Here is a 13868-nt window from a genome sequence, read left to right as displayed (position 1 = left end):
CGCGCTTTGCCCTGTCCGTCTGCGAGAGAACGGCAACCTGCACAGAAGCTCGATGACGTCAGCCGATTCTATCGATTAGTGCCCCAGGTGTTTCCACGGGTCCTCTGAGCGCTTTCTTTACAAACATCGGCGAAGATGTCTCACAAGCACCCTCAAACTTGAGGTTTCCTGAGACTGCTGTTAGTTGCGCTGTCTTAGGCAGACGCACAACAGGGGTTATTTAGTTAAGTGTGCATAATTTCTACGGCCAGGCGACCTCTGTTTACAGCGCTGCACTGCCACTCCCTAATTTCGTTACTAAGTGTGGCATAACGGAAAATGAAGGGCCCGCCCGTGCAATGTGCAGAGGGCCCCAGAGTCTGCCGTAACTCACAGGAATTCAATGGTCCGCGTCTGAATGGGCACCCCTTGACTGTTTGCAGGCCCCGCCCCTGAACCCCCTGGACTGCCAGAGCCTGCGTTACCCCCCAAGCATATACTACATAGAACTTTGGGCTTAGTGCCCGCACTTTCAAAGTGCTGTCGAAAAGGTTAGCATTATAGAGCATGTTTATTTTTCTGTAATGGTTCAATAATAAACAATATTTTGCTGTTTCCGGATACGATATCTGCCAGGTCTTCTATGCGCAGCGTACCACTGAGCACTGTGACTTCAAGGCGCGCTTCGCAGGAATGAGTTATGTGTTCTTCATAGCAGGAAGTATACACAGTAGCAGCATGGCTTGACGAGCTTTAATCGTATGAATTGTGCACCATGTGCACGGTGTCCTAAAAATACAGGATACTCTTCACGACAGATAGCACTGCTTTGTGAATCGCATTCACTGTGGGGCTCCCTGCGCAGCTCTGAGCACTTCTTTGGTGCTCCGTTTCCCAGCGCTTCACTGCCAACTTGAGGCATTATTAAGCAGTTAGCAGGAAGTTTACAAAATGATTTTATCGTCGTGATTAAGGCTCCGTTGCCCTGACTGTGCAGCACCGGGCATGGCTGGAGAGTTGCGTTATTACATATGTGGACGGTGGTAAAACTGCTGGGACGAGCAGGATGTCCAAACAACCCTCTCGTGTCCTGTGGGAGGCTCTCTTTTGGCACCGCGCCGAGCACGCAGGGAGCACAATGTATGCTGATGTCGATGGTTGAAAATGTTTGTCGCGCCCCTTTAAACCTGACACTGGCGAAGCGGTAAGAGCTGCAGACTTTGGAACTAAGAAGCCAGGTTCGAGTCTCGCGGTCGGTTCAACATCCTGTGATGCGGGGCAAATCACCATCCCCCCTCCTCCTCCCCCCCCACCCCCCCCTCCCCCTTCCCAAGAAAATGAATGGTATACTTCTGCAAAGTAACTGGTGCTCATGTAGGTCGAGTTTATCCTATATAAAAGCACAATAAATAAGAACAATATACAGAGGATTTCTGATTGGTAGTGTGATATTGTACTGTTTCTTTTACTGTACGAATCTTAAAATTTTCTGCAGAGCATCAAGTAAATACCACAGACTGGTGAAAGCCTAGCCCAATTGAGTCTGTATTTCATGATTACATGTTAAAATCAGCACATACTTCGTATTACATTTCGCCTGCCACTTTTTTCCTACAATGTATTTCTAAGTGGATTGGGTTTGTAGTGCCAAGCAAGTCTCGTAACACAAACAATGTAGTACAGGGCAGGGTACGAGTCGGGGTACACGCGGGTGGACAGAGTCAGCCCACTATTTTCACAGGGTGAACGCCATCCACCCTGTCAAGAAATTGGGCCCCACTGAAAAACATGCTGAATTCGTCCATCTCTCTCTTGTTCTCTCTCCTTCCTGTCCTCTCCTCCTCTAGCTCTCCTTCCTGCCCTCCCTCTCCTACCTGCCGCCCTCTCCTTTCTGCCCTCTCTCACACACTCCTACCTTCCCTCCTTCTTGCCCGCCCTCTCCTTTCTACCTCTTTTCCTTCCTGCCATCCCTCTATTTCCTGCCCTCTCTTCCTTTTGACCTCTCTTCCTTCTTCCTTCTTACTCCTGCTCTCCTTAACTTCTATATCTATCACTTCTTCTCTTGCACTCAGTCTCCATCTCTCTCCCTCTTGCCCTCTCTCTCCTGTCTTCTCTCACACTCCTGGCTTCACTAACATGCTAACATGCTTTATGAAATAACGTGTATTCTAATTCACTGTGCATCTGCAACTAATTGCATTATAAATGCAATCCATATTTCTGTGTAAAGTAAAACACATCAACGTTTTACACATAATTCAAAGAAGTTAGAAAAGACCATTTGTCAAAAGCAATACCAAAAGCTCAAACTTTAACAAAGGCGAAACCATTGCATTGTAAATGCTTGTTTTCTTAGTGTGATGTAGATGCTTCTCTGCTTTAGGAAAGCTGATATGGTAGCAATGAGGAATTACTGGCACTGTCGTGTGTGGCAGACCGGGGGAATCAGGAGTCCCAACAAGGGATAATTGCGCTTATATGCAGCTTAACTGGAACTAGTCATGAAATGTATCTAACCTGCTTTTCAGATTATACTGCGGATTACTCCACCTTTTATCTTTACTTATTTTTTAAGTGCCGAGGGATAATTCAGTGTTGGGTGTGCTGGATAAAAGGTTTAAACTATGATAGAACAATGGTGGGAGAGCATCACTCAAGCCAAAGCTACCTTTAAATGTAAGGCTGAACATACCCTGAACAACATGTTTTTTCTTTTCAGGTGAAGACCCACCTCCAGGTTCAGTCTGCCACCGAAATAGCTGTGGGGCACCAGCATTCTCATCGCGTATGTATGGATTTGTGGTAACTTCTCTTTGTGTGATGGTTGGATAGTAAAGCAGAGCATGACCACCTGCATTTCCCTGGGTCCTTGCTCTTCAGAACCTATGCTCAATGCAGCACAAGCTGCTTACCTGACTATCGCTTAACTTTCTTGTAGTGTATGAAACCATTCGACTTCTTCCTATCCCTGCTAAGATGTCAGCTAGGCCTGAATTACATATTTTTACCTGCAGGGCGGTGCCCTCTGTCTCGAGGCCTGCCTGCTCCCTCTGTCTCGAGGCCTGCCTGCTCCCTCCCTCCCTCCACGTGGTGACCAGCCTCCCACATCTCCAATATTTTGTCACATCTCCTGGAGATCCGCAGGTGGCTGCTTCTGACCCCATCCAAGATGAAGCTCGAAGAGGGTGGTGCCCTGTTAGACATGGAGAGTACGGTTGGCGATTACTCTTCTGCTGTAGGGTCCATGGCCCATGTGAGGACTGCCAGCAATGGCAGATTCCCTGGAGTTTGCACCACTGGGGATTAGAAACCGCAGGGCACACGCCCCTTTGCCCAGGGTGTGATTCTTGAATCCATGTCGAGTAACGTGGAACCTCCTGCTTTGCCAGCCCAGTACATCCTTAGCCTTTGTTTTCAACGACTTGAGCAGTCTGTTGCCAATCCTGGGAGTAGCAGGAAATATTCAAGCTTTGCACGGTTCCAATGGCCTCCACTGACTGAGGGCTGATCTTGGAGAACTTGAGAGTAAGCTCTTTTGTGTCTGTGATAGTCCAGTAGACGCCAATGTCTTTCAAAGAACCTTTCCTCCCTGCACCGTGCTTGCTTCATTTTGTTGAATAGTCGGTCACGACACCCCGTTGATATCAATGCACTGTTGAAAGTGACCATGTACATGTTGCACAGCGACCTCTCTGTGCCATATTAAAGACACATTGTGTGCACTTGGAGGGCTGCGTCAGCCCTCACCTGGAGCCACTTATTTCAAGCAGGAGATTGAAAATGCAGATGTGTAGCATATGCAATGCAAGCTTTTTTTTTTTTTAAATGTATATGGACTGTTTAGCTTTGTATTTTTACATTCAAATAAATGATCCCAAACTCAAATGTTAGGCACAATAAGTATTTGTCCTGTAGTCCATTGATGCAAAGCGTGGATATATTTCTTTTTCATGTGGTGGAATCACAAAATACAGACCAGTTCCATTAATAGAGATCTGGCAGCCGTAGAAGTATGGCTCAGTAATTCAGCAAGTATTTTCATAAAGTTTCATGATAAACCCCTGTTTTCCACTCTTGTACAGTTTTCACTTGTGTGTGTGTTTTTGTTTTTTTTTAAATAGCCAGATTACGCTTTGATCAGCACTCTTACCCCATGGGAACCAAATAAGATGACCGGGACTGCTAATAAATACAAGGATGGATGACAAGAGTGTGACTAGTCTGAATTACCCCGTTACACATTTCTTTGAATTTGTCTAAAGAAAAGGCCACGACTAGGGGGGGGGGGTTGAGGAAAGGCATTGAGGAGCTAACTGGCAACTGAAAATACAGGCATAAAGTAAATGCATCTACCTTGCACTACAAGTTAGTCTCCGCACCAAGTGACTGATTCTTGCATTAATCTGCTCAAATATTTACTTTTCGTTTGCCCACTTTATAGGTCTGTAAACACCCTGGGTAAAGGTACATCTCAACCGTCTGCAGTGCCTTTCTCTGTGGTGGTATATCTGTATTCCCCCATTATTTTCCTCCTCTTCGAGTCTCCCTCTACCCTCATAAATATTTAAGTTTTCCGAAAGGACTTTGTAATGTCCTCAAGTCTCATGCTACTGATAGAAATAGCTTTGGGTGTCACTGGTGTAACTAAATAGAGTGCAGGTTGCTCCCGCGGCTCCCTCGCAAAGATAAAGCACATTTTTAGACCTACCCGTTTATTCATTTTTAAGTCCACAATATTTTGATTTATGTTTTTACAAAATTATTATTTACCACTGCATTTGTCACCATATCCTACCGTTCACACCTGCTGGTCATCTGTACCAACGTAAAGGGGCATAGCATATTTATGTCTGCGTTTTCAATGTACACTTTTCACTCTTCTCGAGGCCTGCTCTTCCTGGTGCTTAAAGGCCCCCCTCCCCCCCCTCCCCCGCCCTTTGCCTGAGCCTCGTGTTAAATGTTGTAGGAAGCATATAGCACCACCCTCTCCCTGCAGAAATAAAACGCATTCAAATGGGGCCAACTACGATCAAGGCACAATTTAATATGACCGCAAACCGTACAACCTTTCTCATAATGCCTGCTTGGACACCATTTCTTCAGTGGGGAATACGAATACTTTGTTCCTGGGTGTTGTCCTTTTCATCTTTTATCCTTCAGAAAATATTTGAATCAATACTGATGCTTACTTTTGCAACAATTATTCGTGGCAGTAAATGTTATTGTACAAACCTTTCCCGCAGTTCTTTTTCACTCTGGTGCTGTCACCAGCGCAACTCTTTTTGACAAATCCCCCTTCTGCAGTAGGAAAAAGGTACAGAAAGCAGACGTACAGACAGTAGCTGTGTTTAATGTGATCAGAAGCTTTATAGGCCACCGAGCAGCAAGGAGAGAATTCGCCCTTTGGTCCAAGACGGTTGTGTGGAAGTCTTCGAGATCTTCAGAGAGGAGTCCCGATTCCTAGGAACAAAGGGCACTGGCTGTCCTCTGTTCATTCTGCAATCACTCTGACACCACTCGGTGTCGCTTGGGGGAACGGCCCATTGCAGCGGCACTTCATGGTCCTTGTTAAAACACTCGCCAGTAATCAGCGGGACATTTTTCACGGTCAGTGTTTTTGTAAATCGAGCGCATTGAAGACTCCTAACCGAACCAGTCAGGGCGCCTCAGTCTCTGGCAGTTCTTCTTGTTCTTCCACCTGTCTATCCTCCTGGCCCTCCTGTCCCAGCTAAGCCTAGCAGGCATCACGCCGGATCGAAATATAGAAGAAGGGCCAAAGGAGAGGGGTATAGCCGATCCCCACACTATAGCCATACATCAGAAAGATCCAGAGGACGCGCTGTATTGAAGTCTTCCAAGAAGGTGTCAGAGTGCAGGTTCATAAACAGACTGAATAGGATTGCCATTTTACCCTCCTCTTCAGGTTCTTTTTGCCATAAGCACTCTACTCTTTGATGGCGTGACTGTGTCCTCTGATGTCCTGAATCGATATGTTCGCAAGCTCAACATCCACACAACCATGAGTAGGTACAGAGATCGGGGTTTATTCTCCACAGAATGCATACATCCTGCTTTCACAGCCATCCCTTTTTTTATGGCAAATCTGCTCGAATTTCCGTAACTGTGCACGTCAGGTTTTACTAAAGCTAAAGACGAGAGAGAGCCTATAGAACGTAGTATCAAGAGTTTCCCTACCCAAATAGTAACATGCCACCATACTTGGAGGAAGTCTCGTTGGTGTGCACAAAGTATCCCTGTGGGCATTCTAAAACACAGAGGGAAACAAAACATTGATGGGTAGAATTCTTGAAATAATCTCGCCCACAGTTTATTTCTTAAGCCGGGTCCCAGTCCATCGTATTCAAATCAGACTTAATACTGCTCCAATGCGAACAGTTAAGCACGAACTGCTAGGCCAGTGTGGCAAAATAGCACAAAGACAAATCGGAGGTAAGCACTTTACCGAATGGTTCTACTCTACATTTAATTTGCCCTCCACAAACATCCCACATGCAAAGTCCAGGAAACCTATTGATCTAGAACAGCTTGTTGAAGAGGTTTGAATACCTCTCAACAAGGCATAAGACAAATTTATACCTGTTTTTGTGTGAAATAAAGTCCCAAGAGATACATGCATCACAATGAAGAGCTGAAACGACAGACAGGTGGATGAAATAAGGCAAAATCTAAATGGACATGCGAAATTAATGATCAAGATGAATATTTTTCCCATCTTCCTTGCAAAGAAAGATGGGAAGATTCTCTTAATTTTACTTAACCTCCCTTCAGTTGCCCAAAACCAAAGAAAACCGAATGCAAATGTTATCCAGATAATCACTCTACTTAATAACCCGAAACAAATGGCTATGCTGGCACCCAAAATAAGGGCAGTGGTAAACTTATTTTTTTGCATTTCCACAAAAGACATGTTCCCAATTTGCCTAAATAATGCTTGTGAAGATAACCATAGAACTGTTTGAACTACAACCTTTTCTCTGCTGGATTTTACAGCTTGTTTCTTGACTGACTAGGTGAAAGGAATGATGAACATAAGTATAAAAAGTTCCCTTGGCACCCTGCTATTCTAGAGTTTGAGAAAGAAAACCCATTAAAAAAAAAAAAAAGAAGAATCACAGAAAAATGTTGCCGCCTGTAGTGACATATCAATACAGGGTCTTACAACTAGGCCGCAGGCCAGTTTCCCAACTTTGAGTACATATTGGTGGTAGTGGTCCAAAATAGGAAGAGGGACATTTATGAAATCTTTGTTTATCCTTGGAAGTCCTGGAAGTGTTGTCTTCCTGGAAGGGTTTCTCTCGGTGTGCTAGGCTACAGAGGACCAATTTGTCATAAATATGTCTTACCAGGACCAAGTCCTACATATACAACACTTAGCAGTACCACTAGGTGCGGTATTCCTGGCTCTTATATCTATGCCATGTGTTATGCGCGCATAGTAAAGAGTCTTATAATGTGCCATAAAACCTCAGCTGTTCATCCACCAGCAGGGATATGCGGCTGGTACAAAAGGCCCAAGACCTAAAATAGGAAGGGTTGCAGCCCATTCCTGAAGCTACCGTAGTATGCAACATCTTAACCACCTGCACTTCCGTGTGTTTTTTTTTCTCATAAAGAGTTGTTAATCGTGATTGGTCTTGTCAATTCAGTGCTAACTTTGCTAGGTACAGGATCTGTGTACATCTCCACTGGTCAAAATCAGTCTTTCTTAGCTCTGCACTGGAACCTTCTTATCTTCCCTTTGTTCAGTTCTTTCTCTCTCTCCCCCACCTCTTTTTCTTCTACTTCTCCAACTTTTTCCTATCATCCTCCGTCCCTCAAACTAACTTCCTCTGTCTTTTTGTTTCTTTGTTTTCCCTATCCTTATACTATCTGCTCCTCTATATCCCTCCTTTATATTTCCAACTAAACAGCATTCCATCTCTTATACCTATCTCCTTACACTGGCTTTCTCTCTCTCCTTCCTTTCTCCTGCTCTTCCACTGCTCTTTTTCCAATCCTGTACCATAGCCTCCTGTCTCACTTTCTCTTGTTCTCTTGCAGAGACCCTGTACTTCTCTTTCCCTTTCTGTTCCCCATATACCTCATACTGGCACCTATGTTTGTCTCTCTCTCCTAATACAACTTTCTATTTCTCTTTTATTCCAGTCTACCTTTACTTGTGTTTTCCCCCTTCTCTTTCTCTCTCTCTGTCGTGCTCACTTTTGCACAGCTCTTTTCTCTCTTTCCTTCTCCTCTATATGGGTTTCCTCGCTCTTATTCTCATTTCCTCCAACACTAGTGAGCCTGCTCTTTCTCTTGCATTGCCCCTACAAAGGTTTTCTTTCCTCATATTCCTTATTCTCCTGTAGACTTGCTTGACCCCTCTCTAGCTTTCCTAACCCGGTGCATACATGAAGCACAAACGTGTACTGAGTTCTGTAACATCTTTTTATTGTCTTCTTGACAGCTTTTAGCTGTCTTGGGTGAAAACATGTGGGCTATACCAAGAACTTGCAGTGGCCTTAAAGCCTAGCTACGTCCCTGGTTGTACTTGATTTAGGGGAGGTCTCCTCCGTTGGGAAGCCTCTTCCTCTCGTTACTTAGGCATCCAGATATATCACTGTCCCTGCAATCTCCTTGATGGTAATTAAATTAAAATAATCCAAGCCCTTAGAACCCAAATAGGTTTTCGGAAAATCTTTGCCCTTGTCGATTGCCAGCTGCTTAACCCTCTCAAAAATGATCATGCTCTGGTGACTCCTTTACCACTTTGTGAAATGTGGGTGGGTCTGCACACCTCTGGTAATCTGGATTTATCCGATAGTGAAAACTATGATTAGTAACGGTTATTTGCGTGTATAGCAATGGGAAGGGGTACCACCCCCCCTATGTATAATGTATCAAATGAGACCATGGAAACCAAGGACTATGCTACGCATAGCTGTCAGGCAAAAAAGCCTATGAACTCTTAGTTTATCCTTTAAATACACATTTATTCGTGTTTTTCTTGTATCTTCATTTCTGTATTAGAACATCATGATTTCAAAACATTAAAATGAAAGAAGTTCATTCTCCTCAATGCACAAAAATTCAAATATAACATAACATCTTTTGTTGGATTATTGTTCAATTGTAAGGTAATAAACACAAAAAAAACCAATGCATTTCGGGTCACCCTGAACCCTTCTTCAGGGGTTATAATAACGCTTGATTCTGTTGCAATTCTTCGGGATAGTTCAGTTCTCGTGTCTACAACAAAATTTACAGTATCAAATGTTAGAAAAGTGTACATCTCTTGAATGTAATCACCTTCACCAATAATCTCAGGGTTTGCATTCTCCACAATATCAGAAAATAAGTTAGATCAAATGAACAAGTAGTGAAATTAGAAAGGAAAAAGACTGGTGTATAGTGCTCAATGGAGCCTAAACGTTCTCCAATAGATGCAAAAACACTATGCCGCCATATTCTTATAAACCAAAAGGTCAAGGTACGTGAAAAGAAACCACCACGTGAGGCTTATTATGATTAACCGTTATGTGGGATATGATAAGTACCTCTTTGTTTCAGAAGGTCTGTCTGGTTATGTATATTCCAAAAACGTAACGGTTCATCAAATTCTTTGAATATAACATAACTCGTTATTTACTCACCACTAACCCAACTAGCACCACAACTGTCCATTGAAATCAAATAAATAAACCTACCCCTCAAAGAACACGACTGTGAAGATGAAAGTCCACACCTGTTCCGATGTAAAATACGTGTATCCTGAAAATCCACAGTCTGTGTAAAGATATGGACACTAAATGTCAATACTCAATGTAAATGTGCCATGACTAACACAATAACTGCCGTGTAAAAACAGAGGGACCGAGGTCTCCATCTTACCTAGTAACGGGCATTCATCTGTCCCGTGATTACATGTTAAAGAAAGCCTCCATCAAATATGTCCGAGTATCCACCTAAAAATAAATGTAATTGACTAAGAGATCAAATCTTATATGGTACTGGCTTTTAGCCATAGCGTAATCGTTGAAACCTTTGCCAAAATCCTACCTTTGGAACGATCATTCAACCGCCAAATCCATATCACCTTGAGCTGTATGTTCATCAAGCCTCCAAGCTGCCGAACAAATAAGATAAAGGTTTACGCGTGTAGCGCAATATTAACCATAGAAAGCAGACAATGCGGGCCATGTAGCCTGTTCCAAAATGGCGCCCACCTCAAGACAAATTCTATCTTGATACCAGGGTTCGAGACTGTCATTGTTCTAAAAAACGAAAATTTAAAGAACACCTGGACATCAAAGTGTGAAAAGAAGGTTGAAGTAAAAAAAAAAATATTTAAAAAAAAGTGGATAAACATCCATAATTAAATATTAAAAAGAATGCAACATTACCCCTTCCATTCTAAAGGCTCAAATTATTCATAAGAAGCACAACAATTCGTAATGGTCATTGAGACCCCCCGGGATTACGGTTCCAAGTTTTTTTATCCATTCTGTCTCCTTGCGAGCTAATGTGGTGTTAATGTCTATGCCTGAGTGTGGTGTAACGTGTTCTAGAATGGTAAATCTTAGTTGAGGAATGGTGTGGGCGGCATTCACCCAATGCGCTGCCAATGATGAATTCATGTTTTTGTTCATGATGCGACTCTTGTGTTTCACTATTCTAGTTTTTATTCTCCTGCTGGTCCTTCCAACGTAAACTAGTCCGCACGGACACTTTATGGCGTAAATAACATTTTCAGTTGTACAGTCTGAAGTGTGTTTCAAAGGTATGGATTTTCCAGTCTTAGGATGTTGAAATTCTTTGCTTACAATAACATTGCCGCACTGTCCGCAATTGTAACACGTTCGCATCCCCTTGAATTGTAGCGTTTGTTGTGTCCTGGTGGATTGGAAACCAAGGTTTATCATAAACCAACTGATGTGAATAGTGCATTGCATTTTTCGAGCGCACATCCTCTCTCGTTGAAACATCTACCTGTCTCGCAAATGATGCGAATAAAGAAAATAACCTCGGATGAGACTGTATGTGAGAGACAGATTGAAGAACAGGAGAAAAAATATAGGAGGAGAGGTTATCCTGACAGCACATTGAATGAAGCTAAAAAGACAGTGTCCAGAAAAAGTAGGGAAGAGCTTTTAAAGAAACAGGTCAAATCAACAGAGAAAAGAGGTTTATGTGTTGAAACATTCGTCACAGGCTCCCAAAGTCAAAGCCATTATTCGGAAGAGATGGAAATTAATAGAGAATGAACCTGATTTCCGTAATATCTTTACCCAATCTCCATTATTCGCACACACTCTTGCAAAAAACCTGCGAGAACTACTAAAGAAGACCACCAGGACACAACAAACGCTACAATTCAAGGGGATGCGAAAGTGTTACAATTGCGGACAGTGCGGCAATGTTATTGTAAGCAAAGAATTTCAACATCCTAAGACTGGAAAATCCATACCTTTGAAACACACTTCAGACTGTACAACTGAAAATGTTATTTAAGAGGGGGCGTGGCTACGAGCCGACCGCGATGGCTGTGTAGCGAGAGAGCTCTAGCACCGAGGCAGCTCCTGTGACAGTAATCCGATACAGAATCCGCCTCCAGCGTACCACTGTCGACGGATTCGGAGTGAGGCAATCCTGCGACGCCGGCTGGCGTTTCCCCGGCTGAAATTGGACTCGGTTTGCCGGTGGGGCGTGTGTGGCTTGGTGGCGGCCCTGCCGGGAGAGAAAGCACCGGCCTGCCGTAACACTGCCCCCCGCCCGGAAGTGGCCGCGAGACGGGCAGCTATACCGGAAGGAGGTCATCAAGACGACGACCCTCCCCAGAAGTGACTGTTGCTCCCCCACCGGTGCTGGGCCATAGCGAACGGGGATCCCCCAACGGAGTGACCCCCCCTCACAGTCCGGATTGCCCAGGGGCGTGGAGGCTCCGTGAGTACACTGTACCCAGCCCGGCGGAGGGTACGGGGCCGGGAGAACGGGAGCGCGGAGTGCGCCATTGCGTGTAGGAGTTGTGGGGCTGAGCACTCGGCGGACATTGGTGGCAGTACAGCGCCTACATACCGGATGGCAGAGCAGCAGGTAGAGCGTCCATAGACGGAGGGCGCAATAGATTGTCAGTGCGGGGGAGCGTGAGGAGCCTCTGACCCACAGGGCTGAGAGTGACGACAATTCCTGGCACTGAGCCAGAGTCCCGGACTTTTGGGCGCGAGAACAGCACCCCCCCCTGGCCTGAGCCACAGGACTTGGTCCCTCTTTGGCGCCTCCGCGCCTGCAGCTGCCCGGCTCTGTTTCTGGCCGTGGGAGGCAGGAGGCGGTAACGACAGCAGTCGACTGGAGAGACACAGGACCCTGGGTTTCGAGATCCACCGGAGGCCCTCGCGCGCCGGAAAAGTTCACTCTGACCGCTGCCCCCTGCCCAACGCCACTTTTGAGCAACACACCCGGAGGAGTGGGGGAGCTTCCACGTTTGGCGCCATTTTTCAGTCACGAAAGTCCTTTGAAGCGGCCCCTCACGTGCTGACGGCCTGCAGTCATGGCGAACAGAGGTCACAGAAGTGCGGCTGCACAGGCGAAGCTAGAAAAATATGCCTTTGAAAAAAGCGCCGCAAATCTCTCAGAGAGTCGTCCCCTGGGGGGCAAGAGTCCGGAAGGTGAGGGCACTAAGAAAGTGACTTTGGAGGACTTGATGAAGATGCTCACGAGCGTGCAGGCGACAATGGGAGCAATCTCTACTGACGTTGGGCTGCTGAGGGCGGACTTCCACAAAATGACGGAGCGGGTGGCCCAGGTGGAAGTGGTCACTAAATCGCTGGTGGAGGACACCTCTGAACTACAGCTGGCCACTGAGCGCTTAGAAGCGATTGCCAAGAAACTACAAGACCGCCTGGATGATCAGGAGGGGAGGTCGCGAAGAAACAACGTTCGCATCCTGGGCATTCCGGAATCTGAAGGCAAACGCTCGATGGATTTGTATGTGGAGGAGCTCATCACGACAAAACTACAGCCGAAGGGCCTCTCCCGGTTCTTCTCTGTCGAGCGGGCGCATCGAGTCCCGGGGGGGACACCAAAACCTGGGGCGGCTCCGCGGCCGGTGCTGGCCAGACTCTTCAACTTCAGGGATAGGGATGCCATACTCCAATCGGCCAGGAATTCCGCCCCAATCAAGGTGCTGAACTCCACTGTAGCGTTCTTCCCTGACTACACAGCTGAGGTGGCCCGAAGACGTAAGACTTTTATGGACGTCAAGAAGAGCCTGCGGGACAAGGACATACCATACTCTATGTTATTTCCGGCACGGTTGAGGGTCGTGGACAATCACAGGGCATGGTTCTTCGACACACCGGATGCGGCGAGGGAGTGGCTGGACGGATGGAGGCGAGTAGAGGCGCCGAGGCGAGATAGACGAACTCAACGCGACAGAGGCTCCCAGCAACAGTCGGACCAGGAGCCTTCCCAGGGCCATAGCCAAGACCTGTTTGCGGAGCCGGGTCTGGAGGAGAGAGAAAGTTCCGAGGAGTGAGGACTGACGATCGTGTGTCATGTATTGCTTGTGGTCACTTGGGCCCTGTACAGGGCCGAGCGGCTGAGATCGTATGGAGCTGCCGTCGGGTTGAGGAGCTTCACACCCCCGACAAGCAAGTACAATGGGTTGGGATGGGGCAAAGCGATCTGCTAAGTTGGGGGAGGCGGGTGGTTTCAGACCCGTACAGCAGGGAGGCAGGGAGGGGGGTGGGGGGGGGGGGGGGTGGTTGATTGTTTTGGCTCGAGATTTTTTGTTTACCTGTTGTATTGTTTGGTTTATTTGTTGTTATGTCTGGCACAGCACAAGCTTCACTGCACTGAATGAGGGTGACCTGGTCATAGGTGACGTTGCT

General features: G+C 46.0%; 1 protein-coding gene across 1 annotated transcript in view; it reads left to right on the top strand.

The window, feature by feature from the left end:
- SLC25A35 (solute carrier family 25 member 35) overlaps positions 1–13868 on the top strand; it is a 125124-nt gene that overhangs the window by 59590 nt on the left and 51666 nt on the right. Inside the window, exon 2 of the mRNA XM_078669109.1 lies at positions 2699–2764. Coding sequence (XP_078525235.1) covers positions 2699–2764 — 66 coding nt within the window. The remainder of the gene's footprint in view (positions 1–2698; positions 2765–13868) is intronic.

This window comes from Lissotriton helveticus, chromosome 12 (genome assembly GCF_964261635.1).
Source record: "Lissotriton helveticus chromosome 12, aLisHel1.1, whole genome shotgun sequence".
NCBI classification, from domain to species: Eukaryota; Metazoa; Chordata; class Amphibia; order Caudata; family Salamandridae; genus Lissotriton; species Lissotriton helveticus.
The sequence above is the reverse complement of the archived record's forward strand: the minus strand, read 5'-3'. Positions and strand labels throughout refer to the sequence as shown.